Source organism: Glycine max, chromosome 6 (genome assembly GCF_000004515.6).
Source record: "Glycine max cultivar Williams 82 chromosome 6, Glycine_max_v4.0, whole genome shotgun sequence".
Classification (NCBI taxonomy): domain Eukaryota; kingdom Viridiplantae; phylum Streptophyta; class Magnoliopsida; order Fabales; family Fabaceae; genus Glycine; species Glycine max.
This window is the reverse complement of record NC_038242.2, coordinates 3,313,247-3,327,553: the sequence shown is the minus strand read 5'-3', so window position 1 is coordinate 3,327,553 and position 14,307 is coordinate 3,313,247. Positions and strand designations below refer to the sequence as shown.

The window sequence follows — 14,307 nt, the reverse complement described above, 5'->3', positions numbered from 1 at the left end:
CTAAAATTTCAAATTACTGCATGGCTTGCAAAGCCCGTAAATAAACAAGCCAGCCCCAGACCAACAGTTGAGAAGCTTTAAAAAAAACATTTTTGAAAAAATATATAAATTTGTCAAATAATTAGGATTTTTTTATTTCCCTTCCCTGTTTTTAACCTAAGGTAGAGAACAGGAATACAAAGAAAAATATAATATAATCATAAGCATTAATTAAATATTAACATTCAACTGTAGATAAAATATAAAACATTCACAAGACTAATATCTAATAAAAAAATATAAATATAATCATAATAATTTAACCATTCAATTTATATATGTAAACAAATTAATTATTAGATCAAAATTAATTGTCACTAAATTTATTATCTAAATTTACATACACATCAAATATACATTAGAAATTTTAGTGTTACATATAACGTCATTAATTATTTTATAACATAATTAGTCTATTATCTTAGTTGATTAAAACGTCATGATAATGTAAAAGTCACATGTTTAATTCCTGTTTAGGCCATTAATTTTAAATTAATTCGTAAAATATTTTTGAATTTTTTTTTTAAAAAAAAAACCTTTAGACCACTTACAAATTGTTCGATCTATATCAGTTTTACCAAAAGACAAAACAAGAATCGTGCTGGTTTGTTAGGTATACCAACAATTGTACTGAGTGCATGTAACAACAGCCCCCTCACAGATTGCGTGCTTTGCGGTCCAGTCCACGGGCTCAAATTCATATACCCACCCCTAAGTGCAAGTGATAACTTACTCTACTTTAAGAATTATTTCAAATCCTACACCATTTTAATAATTTTGAAATAAACCTACCCGTCTAATAAACCGAACACCAAGTAAAACCGGGTAAATTGGAAGTAGGGAAATGTAGCTAATGGCCCTGTACAAAAAAGCCGTAACAACTAGCACATAGGAAATGAATAGTAGCAGTTTGTAATCCTATCCTATCTACTTTACATCCGAAAATCCAAAACACAAACTATATTGTTTGAAAAACAAGCAGCAACTTTATCACCATCTTTGTTCCAATTAACTTCAAATATCCCACCTTTTCCAGTGTATGTTTTTACAATCTTGCCCTCCTTCACGGACCATATATGCAGGTATCTATCCATGGAGCCACTGGCCAGGTACTCCCCATTAGGGCTGAATGCAACGGAATATACAGGATCCCTGAGTGTTACAACAGAAAGCAATGTATTAATATGCTAAACATATAGTATGCTCGAACATTGACAATTTCTAAATTCTACACTACATAAAATTATTGATTTCTGCATTAGACCTTCATTTCCTATCACACAATCCAATCTGTTATTACAGTTGGTTACTGTAAGAATCCAGTTATTGTTAGTTGTTGATTACCCACCAACAGAACTGTATTTGTAGACTTCTTTGTACTGAGATCAAATTCATTTTTTCGCAATGAATCAATACTTTGTTTGTTTCTCTCTCTAGCCAGTCTAGCTTAATATAGTATCAGAAGATTTTTTATCCTTGCTTCTACTCCTTCATTCTTCGTCTTCCTGCTTCACTCCACCAGGTTTCCTTCTCCAAGCCAGTTCTTCCCTAAAGTTATCTGCACTAGCAGATGTGGACTGAGAAGTTGCCCTGTGATCAAGAAATCGACCACAAGATTCAGCATTTTTCTTGGGGATAAACTGATCTCTCGGAAATCAAAATAAGCAACCGTCCTGCTCTTCAGCAAATGCCAAGTACTGAGCCATGGTGTGTGTTGCCACTGAATTGTTATTTGTTATGGCTATAGTAGCTACTTAGATAGTTTGAATTAGTTACTGATATAGTCATGGATTTCTATGACAATCAATCAGCGCTCTAAACACAGATATTGACTGCCATTTTATCTGTCAACATGTTTACTCTAGATTTCTCTGACTACTTCACATTAAATCCCAACACCAATAAGCAGATATCCTCATAATGCTAAGCAGCTTGTTCAGGCTGCTTATGTCCAAGATAGGATTCCTTGATATCTTCATCCACAGTCCCACCGTTTAGGAGAGTATAACACCATCCAATCTGTTATTACAGTTTGTTATTGTTAGATTACAATTATTCCGTTATCTTTTTCAGTTATTGTTGGTTCTTGATAACGTGGCAACAGAATTGTATTTATAGACTTCTTTGTATGGAGATCAAATTCAACTATTCTCAATGAATTAAGACTCTTGTTTCTCTATTTAGCTTAATATTTCCTATAATCCTATTAATTAGCAAAATGCCTATAAATCATCTTCAATTCTTTAGTTGCCATTTCCAATTAATAACATATCATATATTAGCAATGACAAATGCATCCATCGTTTCTTAAATATCCATACGCATGAGTGTTTATGTGTGTGTATTTTGCTAGTAAAGCTCATTGATTTATTTTCTGCACCTGTGGCCATTTAAGCTGTAGAGTACATTCCCTAGTTCCACATCCCAGAGCTTTATTGTTGAGTCGAATGAGGCACTGTTTAAAAGAACAATAAGCCAAAGTATTAGGGAAATACAAAACACAGATTTTTTTTGGTGTATTTCAAATTTATTGGACATTGATTATTTTAAGGGTTTTGTTAATGTGCCCCTTTAGTGCCACAGTTTGAGTACAAGTAACATTCATTATGTAGCTTAAACACTTCAGAAAAAAAAAGTATTAACTGCTTGTACTTTTCATTTAATAGTATACATTTGTAATTCTTAAGCTCTACCCTCAGGGCACAAGTTAACAAAACCATTGTTTCAAAACAAAAAGTTTTTCACAAGAAGCCACCACACTTTCATATCTTACTACTATAGCCAATTCTATTATAGTTGAAGCCTATTTACCTTGCTAGTACTAGCTGCTGATTGGGACTGTTGGTACCAGGGCCTGTAGGGCTCCATCGGATTGTATATATCCCCTAAAGGATCATTACTTTCTTAGAAAGAGAAAGAGAATAAATGGAAATAGAAAGAAAAGGCACACATGAAAGAAAAAGCACACATGGCAACATTTCTTAAAACCTTGACATGTTCCTTCAAATCATGCAAAAAGTTGTCCTGCTTTAGACTCCATATCTGCATCATAGTTTCATGAACGAACAGTCAATTGGATACTCGCACATACTTAAAAGCATAATGATAGTCAAGTTTACACTTTCCTAGAAATGTTTGTTATATACTCTTATAAAACACTAAATTTTATAGAGATTTTTTTTCCACAGTTACACTGCCAATTTTTTTTCTGTGAAACCCTTATCTATACTATGTATCCATTATACCACTATAACAAATTCTTTAAAAAAAATATAAATATGCACTCCACTAGTGGATCTCTGTTTTATATAACTACTAAGTGAATCCGAGTGATAATTCCTGTTGATTACTTTTGCAGTGTGATCGTCGGAGCAGGAAGCCAGCAAAGAACCTGATGGGTCCCATTTAATGGCATTAACTTCATCCTGAAACAAAAGTATTTCAGAATGTTTGAGCAATGATTAAAACTGTAACTGAATATCCTCATAGCTGAATTATAAGTGAGCATATTATTCTATTTTGTGATGGAAAGTCACTGTCTCCTTTCCAATTAAAAGTTAGTATATTAATAAAAAAAAACCATCAGTGAACTGGTTGACTAGGAAGAGATACCTGATGCCCTGAGAAAGTTTTGATTGGTCTATTCTCTCCAATTTTGCAAACATGTATCATTTTATCAGTGGAGCATGTAGCAAATGAAACATTGTTTCGCCAATCAACATCAAGAGTTGGGCCTGAAACAATTTGCTGATAATTAAGATTACAAGGACAGCCATACAGAAAAAGACAAGCTTTTTCACCAGAAAATGTGCAAAAAAACAAAACAAAAAAAACAAAAACTTACCGGTGTGAAATTCAAATAGTTGTTTCCATTCCACAGTCTTTATATTCCATACAATAGCAGTCTTATCCACACTTCCACTAAGAAGATAATCCCCCTTCTTGTTCCACTTTAGAGAAAAGATTGGACCTCTGTGCTTGTTTAGTGTACAATTCAACTCCCCTAATGAACCTCAAAATAAAACTTGAGTTAACAGCAAAGAATAAAAGGCCCATAGTTACAAATAATACACATCTCATGCCAAGAAATGCATATTCGTAAATAAAATATCTTAACAGCTCACCATCTCTACTCCATATTCTTGCTTGGCCATCATAGGAACCAGTTGCCAATAGTGTTCCATCCCCCTTTGTAATAAAAATCATAGCAAAAGATATCAGCTGGGGTATAAGATTGAAACACAAGAGAAAGACAAAATTCATAGTATTCAGCTAAGTGGTGCAAGACCCATTACATATCAAGATACACATTAAAAGAGTAAAATTAATTCACAAATATTCATGGTAAGTATGCAACCACAATAATGCTACAAAGATTTACATTCCAGTCAAGTGTTGTCACATCCTTGCTTTTTTCATTGGTGCTTTCTTTGAAGTGCTGCAGCACCACAACATTTACTGGTTCATTTTGCACACTAGAGTCACAAGCTCCATCAGCAATTTTCCAAATTCGAGCTGTTGAATCTCCAGACCTGAAATAGTTAATAATACAAACATATAGGCAAATTCTTAACTTAAATTGGTCAAGAGAAAGAAAAAAAGAAAAGAAAAAGGATAACACTAGCATCAGAAACTGTGCCACTTCACCACTTAGATGATTTTAATAAGAAATATTTACCGCACTGTTAATTTATGATAGATAACATTTGTATTGTCCCTATAGATCAAATTACACTGTCATACTCTAAGTTTTCTAAGCAGGTTTAAGTTATAGTGTATATAAATATGACATCTTATTTTTATGCTAGGAAAGAAGAATGAAATATGATTCAAATTCAACACCGGATCAAATCAAAGTATTAAAATTTGAGGATTTGAGAATTCCAATCAATTTGACATACAAATCCAAGGTCAAAACTTAAAAATCAAGAGAATGTTCGTCATAAGACTCATAACCAGCCTACCGTGTCCAATTGCCTATTAATATAACAGTTTCCTTAGAACTATAAACAGTTAGAAATTAAGTTTTAAATTCTTGGATAGCTAGACAATATTACTCTACATCCCTATTACGAAGATTATTGTATGGAACTAGTAAAAACACGGTTTAAAATATGAAAACAACCAACAATTCATGAATAGAAGAACAAAGGACAGGCAATAAAATGAACTGAAAGAAAAAGAACTATTATCTTAATTTAAAATAGAATGAATTAACAGGGAGGAGATACTTTTGAGAAAAAATTTCTTTACGAAGAGGCTTGTACTCACCCAGATGCAAGAAGTGGAGCTGATGGATTCCATGCACAAGCAAAAACCTGCCACGAATGAAATAACTTTCAATAAACCACAGTGGGAGAAGAAAACCTATGCGAAAGATAAAAAAAAGATGAGTCCAAACCTCTGATGTATGACCTTTCAAAAGTTTTACATAACCACATGGAGTATCATCAGGCGACGACATGGGGCTCTGGGAGATCTCCATTGGCTCAGCCCCTATGCCATAAAAGTTTAACTTTTTTCCTTGTCTAATATGTTATTGATAAAGATTGATAGCTAATGAGAAAGAAAAGATAAACAAAACATTATACATCAATATTTACCTCCTTGTGCTCTATTTTCTAGATTTTCGACAGTAATCTTATCTTCAGGTTTCTCTGTATGGTTTTGATCGGTGTGCTGTATTTCTTTATACTCAGGCTTTGGCGGCTCCTTATCTTTCTCTAACCTAATTTTTTCCAATGTGTGTTCATTTTCCTTTTCTTTCCTCTCTTTCTCAGTTTCCTCCCTCCTTGGGTCATCCTGACTCAAGTCATTTATTATTTTATTTGATTCAAATTTATGCTGACGTAGATTTTCCTTTCTGGCTTTCACTATATTGTGTAGTTCACTTGGGCCCTTTGTGATAAGATCCAGAGGTTGTAGAAATGAAAAATCCTCATCCATGTCAGCATCACTCTGGAGACCTAACACAGACACCAATCAGCTTAAGGTCCTCGACCAATGCATTCATCATGTGCATGTTGGCATCAATAATATGAACATCGAATATCATACAATACAACAACCTATCAAGCACGGACACCTCTCTTGTTCGAAGTGTCACCGTGTTGGACACGTTTCTGACACCAGCACTTCTTATTAGTTGTCCGATTGAAAAATTATATTTTGTTGGCTTGAACACTTAAGTTGTTACCTAATACACTTGAAAAAACATAGAAGGTTGTTTTAAAAAGATGAATATACCATCAATTTAGATATTTTGTTATATGTTATTCATATTTCATTTCATTAGAATCTCTCTATTTGTGTTTGTATGTGGTGTTCCCGTGTCCTATATTTAGACATTATCTGTGTCAAGGTGTGTGTTTGTGTCATGTCCAGTGCTTCATAGACAAAAAAAAAAAAAAAGAAGCTTACACCACTCAAGTTTGCTTCCAGCTCAAGATATTGAATTCCTTTCTGTATGAAAGTAACAAGAGCACCCGGTGGAACCACACTATCATCATTTTTGCTTTTATCAATCCCAGCTTCATACCCGAATGCAAATGCAGAATGAGTAAAACCTGAAACAAAGCAGCCATCAGAAAATATCAGAAGAAATTAATAGTGTGTTTAGAAACACGGCCTACACCTAAAAAATCTTCATGGAGCGAAAAAAGGCAGAAACTAAAATCAGCAGTGTTCACTTTGATGTGAAAAATCACATCCACGATCAATTTCAAACACGCAGGGAATCATGTTATCTTCAGCACATTTTCCTCTTTAATGAAAAATGATATGATAAGTAATTATGCAAGCACACGACACGAAAATAATAATAATAACCCTAATATCGCAAACATACCGAATCTACGAACTTTGTAGAAACCATCATAATACGGTCTAAAGAGAGAAACACGTTGGCAAATAGTGAAGATAAAAAATTTCGGTATAGAGTGATGTAATTGTGAAGAAAATGGAAGAGTTGCTGCATAGTATCCGAAATAGATGTTGATATTGATGAGCATGTAATGTAATATTGTAATGTAATGTGCGAGAAAGGAAAATGAATAGGGGAAGGACGAGCCTGATTCGTGGAGGTAACGGAAGACTAAGTAGTTCAATTCAGTAGAAGTGATTGAGATCATTGTGATTGTGGTTTCAAGTGTCAACTGCTGAGTAAACTGCACATATTAAGGGAGACAGAACAGCTGCTGAGGTGGTGGTGCTGTTGCTGGGTTGGGGTTTTGATACTCGGGTCGGAATCAAATCTCAATATACAACCCGCCCCGGCCTACTGCATGCTTTGCCAACCTCATTGGGTTTTACTGTTTAAGCCTCAGCCCATCCACCCAATATTTATTAGAAAATTCTTTTTTAATCCTCTAATTTATTATTTAGGTTCAATTTAATTTTATTTTAAATTAATTTAATTTGGTTCTTTAATTTTTTCTTGATTCAATTTAATCTTTTAATTTTTAAAATTATTTTTTTAAAATGTATATTTGGTAGCGATTTAAAATCACTTAGTATTGAAACAAAGTGTGATTTCTTATAATTACAAAACATCAAATTGAAACCATTAAAGAAATTAAAAGATCAAATTGAACCTTAAAAAAATTTAAAGAACCAAATTGAATTCAAAAATCAATTAAAAGACTAAAAAAACTAATTTAATCATTTTTTTTGCACTTATTTGGAATTATACAGTTTTTTTTTGGAAATTTAATTTTTTCGGAAGTCATTTTTTTACATTCCAAAAACTTATTTCTTACTACACTTTTAAGTCTTGAGTAGACAAAAATATTTTCCCTACAAGATGGAAGGAAGATTCTTATTTTTCCTTATTCTCCATCTTCTTTTACCTTTCTTTCTTCTTGTCTTATTCATAATTTTTACTCCTTTTGATTCTTTAAGTTGACCCATTCACAACGTCCTGGTTTTAATAAGAAAATAATAATTTCAATTTTAAGGTTATTAAAATCAGAATATTACTAAATCTTAAAAATTCCTAGTTTAAAGTAATTTTGTAATTAATATTATGTTTGGATTGGAATGATTTAAGAAACAAATATGTAACATGCATAAGATAAGATGACAAGTAGTGATAATTGATGCATTTATGCAAAAGAGATGATGTATCGACCAAAAGCAATTCTTTAAAGTCTTTAAGAGAAATACATGAATTTGGTATGCATATATCAAAGTTAAAAATAAATTAAAAAATTAATTAGTATGCATATATCAAAAAGATATATATATATATATATATATATATATATATGGTCTTTTATCGCTTAAGAATTTTATGATTAAATGTTATTGGTTTGAAGTAATATGGGATAAATCATAAAAGTATAAAAATAAAATTTGAAATAGTGTTTTTTTTTTTTGGGTAAATTGGAAGTGATGTTATATTTCATACAAATATCCTACAGTCCATTAAAGAATTAAATGAAAAGTAAAAACATAAAATGTCTTAAAAATATAAATTACATTAAATATTTATGAAAGTAGAAGAGTTTGAATTATTCAAATAGAAAAGGTATTCTCAAAGTAAACGGGTCATAAAAATATATAATTAATAGTTTAAATTATGTACCAAAAAACTTATAAGTTTTAGAATATGAGTAGATATATTTATTAATGAAACAAAATTTACTATCAGATACACATACGTTACAAATCACAAATGTGAAATGTTGCAGATTAATTTATCATTTATTATGATTTTTGAATTTGCTGAATTAATAAGTCCTTTCCCTTTCGTGGCCCCAGAAAGCCAAAAGTTACGCTACTACTCCCTACTCTCTGTCAGACACGCCCTGCCTCTCCAATCCCACCCACCCCTCTCAAAATGTCTGACCCGGAAAATACACCCGCGCCCCAATCGGAGCAAGACTCCTCTTCGCCGCCGCCCGCCCAAGACCAACCCCTCGCAGCTGCCGCCAAGCTCGGCCCCGCCGCCGTCTCCTTCAGCATATGGCCCCCCACTCAGCGCACGCGCGACGCCGTCATCACTCGCCTCATCGAAACCCTATCCTCCCCCTCCGTCCTCTCCAAGCGCTACGGCACAATGTCCCCCGACGAGGCCTCCGCCTCCGCCCGCCAGATCGAGGACGAGGCCTTCTCCGTCGCCGCCAGCTCCGCCGCCTCCGACAATGACGGGATCGAGATCCTCCAGGTCTACTCCAAGGAGATCAGCAAACGGATGCTCGACACCGTCAAGGCCAAATCCACCGCCGCTTCCGCCGCTGTCGATAACGGGACTCCTGCCTCGGATGCTGCTCCTCCCCCCGCCGCAGATGGAGACTCCGCCGCTGTCGCCGAGTCCGAAACCTGATCAATCGAGATTATAGTATATTATATTTGGGTTCCCTTTCAAGGGTTTATATTTTAATGTTATATACTATTATGATGTTTTCTATCTGTATAACTTTGTTTATTTCTCGTGCCGCCAATCTTCATTATAAATTATTCCCTTGAACATCTTGTTGTTTTATTGCTTGCCTGGAAACATTATTGCGTGCGTGTGATTATTGTCTGATTTTATTTCATTTTTAAGTTAATTCTCACTTTAGTTCCTTGGTATTGTATGTTACATTGTTATAGTTACTGACTTCACAAAACTCTTACCATATGAGTTCGTTGCTTTGGAACACATCATTCACTTAGTCTTTAATGTGAAAAAAGGAGTTAAAAAGGACAGTTGAAAATGACATTTCTTTGAAGGGAGGGTTCTGTAAAGTCAAGGAAAAGCATGCGGTGATTAAGGGTGCATTTGTTTAGCCATTTCAACCTCCATTTTAGGATTACCATTTAACGGCATTTGAAGTGTTTACAAAAACTACACAATACACACTCTAATTGGTATAACATGCCATAATTGTCATGGTGTTGCTTTTGCTGGATCTTATAACAGCTTCCCTGATTTTGTACACCTGCAAGGCGTTGAAACTATTTCTTGATGATTTAATTCGTTACTTGACTGTTGTGGCATTTTCCTCTCTTGTGCAATTGAGATTTCTTTTTTCTCTTTACTTGGTGAATGGTGATGTCTTATATATTCTAGGTAATGTTTTAGAAATAAATATGCAACGAGAGAGTGTGGACATGTATAAGTGTACCCTTTGAATAATGAGTCATCTATTTCTAGTATTTATTCATACAAAAATAGTGAGGGCGAGCCCTGGTGCAGCGGTAAAGTTGTGCCTTGGTGACTTGTTGGTCATGGGTTCGAATCCGGAAACAGCCTCTTTGCATATGCAAGGGTAAGGCTGCGTACAACATCCCTCCCTCATACCTTCGCATAGCGAAGAGCCTCTGGGCAATGGGGTACGAAGTTTTTTATTCATACAAAAATAAATTCCTTGAAAGTTGGAATTACCATTGGATCAAGTTCTATATGCTTGTGTGACAGATTACACCAAAGCATGTGTGATGTAGACCAGGGATTCAAAGTGAAATGTGGTATTAATGGAAATGGACAATGAATTTGGAGATGGGAGAAGTCAACCTCCTTGGATCGAAATCTGAAAAGAATTCAGGATTTCTATCCAATCCTTGAAGGGAAGGACATGCCTTTCAGCCCTTCTACAGGAATAGTTAAGTTTAACTCAAATTGTAATGCTTCACTACTAAAATGAAACATCCTTGAAAATACTTATTTATAGGACCCCATAAATTGCAATGTCCTAGAGCAGACTGGGCCCATGACTACATTTAGTTACTGTTTAATTTAGAGAATGAGTATGCTTTATTATTCAAGTGAATGTAGTATGTAGGTTCTGCATATCAATTTCTAAGGCCCCTAATCTTGAGATTAACTTTCCTATGCAGAGAACAATGACTCTTTCGTGGTTACTTAATATTTCTCATTCTGCATCAATCCATTGCTATATTTTTTTTTCCAGGTGATGTGACCATATGGTCCATACCCTTGTTGATTTCTAATTTCACGGTCTTTTCAATTTTATGATTTCAATTCTACTATTGCTGCTTTAGTTTCAACTTTCAACTATCATTATGCCTTGTTCTGTTTTTATTTTTGGAACATCATAGCATTGTTTGATGTCGAATGTAACATGAATTTGTAGAATGATGGAGACTTAGGATCTTTATGAGCCAAAAGAGAAAGATCCAGCATTTTTGGGGCATAAGGTTCTATTGGCCTCTCTTGTAAAATGATATCTGTAACTTATATTCTTAGATGAATAGGGTTTTATGATTGAGGTTAAATTTATGGAAAGTGTGGCTTTGTCATGGTTTCTTCTTACCCTCTCAGGTTTTTTCACTGGCTTGAATTATGTCATGTGATCTATATAGCCAATCTCACCTAGTGAGATAAGACTTTGTCGTTGTCGTCTCAAATTTGCATGTGTTAAATGTACTCATTGCATTGGTTGGAGACTATAGAGTTACTTACCTTGAATGTAAACGATTGAATTCTATGCTACCTGCTCTCTGTGTTTGAATTATGATTCCGTGCCTTATTTTTGTGAGTCGGTAACAATGTAGTACTACTTATTTGGTTTTGAGTAACTCTTTATAGAGGTTTTTTCTTTTGATCATGAGAATATATAATCAACAACCAACAATGTTGTTTCATTAAGAAACTAATCATTCGATTATATGTCAACATTTTGAGTGCCCTATCTCTACTTAATTTTATTATCCTTTTCTTTACTTCAATTTGATATGATATGCAGTTGAATAATGGTCCAGTGCTCTTTATCTCTGTGTTCCAAGTCCATGATATTATGTTCCTGATTTATGTGGATTTTCATACACGTTTTTGTCCTCTGAAGATATGTGGCACAGTAGTATTAATATTTGTTTTGATTTTCATCTACATTGCCATTCCTTCTATTCTTTACCGAGAGCGGTTGCCACGAGAGCTACTTTCAGAATAAACACAATGAACTCATTAGATTGCAGTTTTTGGTTAACGCAATGTGAGGAAACGTTGACAAGATGAATTTTTATGTATGTTTTCTAAAATAATTTGAACGTATGGTCCTTTGACCTATTTGGTTTTGGGTAGTCTTAATTAATGTGGGCAAGAAAAAGGTGGTTGAATGGAGTTTCTTATCTTCATTACTTGATGGATAGTAAGGAATAAAGGATTGTGCGTGCGTTTGGTAGCTTTGGTTGCCATCGTCTCATAGTAACGCACCCGCACCTGTCTGAGATTCACATCTGTCTTCCATTAACTACGGCACACACCCTCTGCAACTTCGCAAAATTAATGCTTAATTTGATCCGGACAGGCGCGAAGGATCAGTGTGCGTTAGATAAATTGAAGAAACCCGAGGGACCAAATTGAGATAAATGCTTAATTTGGCGAAAATTTTAATAACTTGTTTTTAGAGCTACCCTTTTGCAAACTCTCAGAATTAATAGCTAAACTAAAAGCTATTTAATTTCGTGACAGCTTCTTCAGCATCAGATAGGTGAAGGCGAGGTAACGTCAATTAATGCAAGTTTACAAGCGGACAAAGTGTTAGGAGAAAGTGGTTCTTTCTTCTACGGCAATATGGGTGGCCAAGTTACTGTACGTCCTGTCTGTCTCCGTGCGTGAATCCTACATAATTGGTCTTTGAAGACTCCCTACCCAACATTTCTTACTCCCTCACGATTCTCAAATGCTACAACAGCCAGTTCTCACCTTTTAGGCTTTTACATGGAACTTCACATTAGATTAAAAGTTTTATTTTGATACGTCATCCATCCCTATGTTCTTACATATATCGCTTAGGCTTAACAAGTAAGTAGTACTTTTGTAGTAAACAAATTTACTCTTGCAAAAAATTCTTTTAATGATATGACAACAATTGATTGAATGGGGTCAAAATTTTTATATTCACAAATACATCAAACTTAACAAGAATAATCATCTGACTGATGGAACAAATTTTTGGTAAACGTTGTATCATTGGCAAAGCCAAAGGTTCAGTTAACATGCTAATTATTTGTAGTATTTGATTTAGCTAGTTTGACACATTGTAAACCCCAAGGGTCTGCCAAGTTTACTTGTATAAAACGTTAAAATAAACAAAGTGTAAAAATTTTGGGACGTATAATTCTTCATATTTTACTAATAATTCAGTTTTGTTTTTTTATATACAATGTAAACAAGAATACAATCTATAATACAAACTATTCAAACCTCCAATAACTAATTAAGTGGACCTTAGTGAGTTTCTTTACAACTAATTCACTAAAGATATGAAATCTAAACCTATATATTTTCTTCTCTTTATAGCTCGTATCCACTTTCCCTTATGTCAAGTATTGGTGTATTACATTGATCTTAAAAAGTGAAGTCATTTTCATATCCCAGCCAATGTAGAAAAACCAAATAATGTCCCGTGTGATATTGTATTGTATATATATACAGCGAACAAGCAGCCAGGCAACGTCAAGTTTTGAGGCAGTGGCTCTCATTCAGAGATGATCTTATCTTTGACTTGAATTCATGATATTTGATTAGGTGTGTAAATTGTCTGTAGCAGTGTAGCCTCGAGACACTCTTGACATTGCCCAGTGAAAATAGTGTAACTCAAAAGTTGATTGTTACCTTTTGCATGTAAGGGTTTTGTTAGACCAGATTTATTCTCATTTACTTTTCTGTTTTCTGTCTCTTTTTTAAATTTTCATCATAATCAATAGCCCTGCACTCAATGCTTATTAGTAGAAGTGTCTAAAGTTATAAGATTAATTTAATGATTAAGAAATATTGAAGAGAAGAGGAAGAGAAAAGGTTTTAAGTTTAAATCTTTAAAATAATTTTTTACAGAACTAACAAATTAATAAAAAAAAATAGTTACAAGTGTCTAGGAATTTGGCTACATTAAACAAGGTATCAAGTCTTTTGATTGGAAAAAGGCTTTGACCGGAACCACATAAATGAGTTCATTCTACTATATTCTTATTAGTCAGAATCTAAATTGACTTTCAATTAATACTAATGATATTAGACCAAACAAACAATCAATAGTTGAAGCTGGATTTTTGTGTCCTCTGGTAGTCTTATGCTTTGTGAAAGAATCACCCCCCTAATTATTGTAATTACAGCTGACAGATACTAAGATAATAGCGTGCATCATCCCCTCATGTTTACAACATATAGTAGCGTGTTTGCATTGCCGATGAAAACTCGCATATGCTATAACTTTCACGTCGTCAAATGTACCATAGGACGCAGAAGCTATAAATTTTAGCTTCTGGCAGGTCCAGATCAATTTGTTTTAAACGCATATCTAAACATGGGTTAAGTTGATGATA

The 14,307-nt window shown here is 34.1% G+C and overlaps 2 protein-coding genes across 4 annotated transcripts; one reads left to right on the top strand and one right to left on the bottom strand.

Annotated features, from left to right (window-relative positions):
- Positions 1-678: 678 nt before the first annotated feature.
- LOC100792917 (WD40 repeat-containing protein HOS15) lies at positions 679-7,251 on the bottom strand. Of its 3 annotated transcripts, none has more exons than XM_003527677.5 (14): positions 7,109-7,251; positions 6,460-6,605; positions 5,643-5,997; positions 5,441-5,535; positions 5,311-5,357; positions 4,421-4,571; positions 4,164-4,227; positions 3,884-4,042; positions 3,652-3,773; positions 3,390-3,464; positions 3,028-3,081; positions 2,851-2,924; positions 2,420-2,494; positions 679-1,191 (listed from the first exon to the last, which is right to left on the bottom strand). In XM_003527677.5, the coding sequence occupies exons 1-14, from the start codon at positions 7,167-7,169 to the stop codon at positions 972-974; spliced, it is 1,698 nt and encodes a 565-aa protein (XP_003527725.1). In that variant the 5' UTR covers positions 7,170-7,251; the 3' UTR covers positions 679-971. The 3 variants fall into 3 exon arrangements, with proteins under 3 accessions (XP_003527725.1, XP_006581249.1, XP_006581251.1); XM_006581186.4 differs by lacking the exon at positions 7,109-7,251 and adding an exon at positions 6,887-7,086; XM_006581188.4 differs by lacking the exon at positions 7,109-7,251 and having other exon boundaries at positions 5,643-6,005; positions 6,460-6,594.
- Positions 7,252-8,739: 1,488 nt separating this feature from the next.
- Positions 8,740-9,510, top strand: LOC100804911 (MFP1 attachment factor 1). The gene has a single exon (XM_003525868.5). It carries the CDS (start codon positions 8,879-8,881, stop codon positions 9,362-9,364), a length of 486 nt encoding a protein of 161 aa, XP_003525916.1. The 5' UTR covers positions 8,740-8,878; the 3' UTR covers positions 9,365-9,510.
- Positions 9,511-14,307: the final 4,797 nt, after the last annotated feature.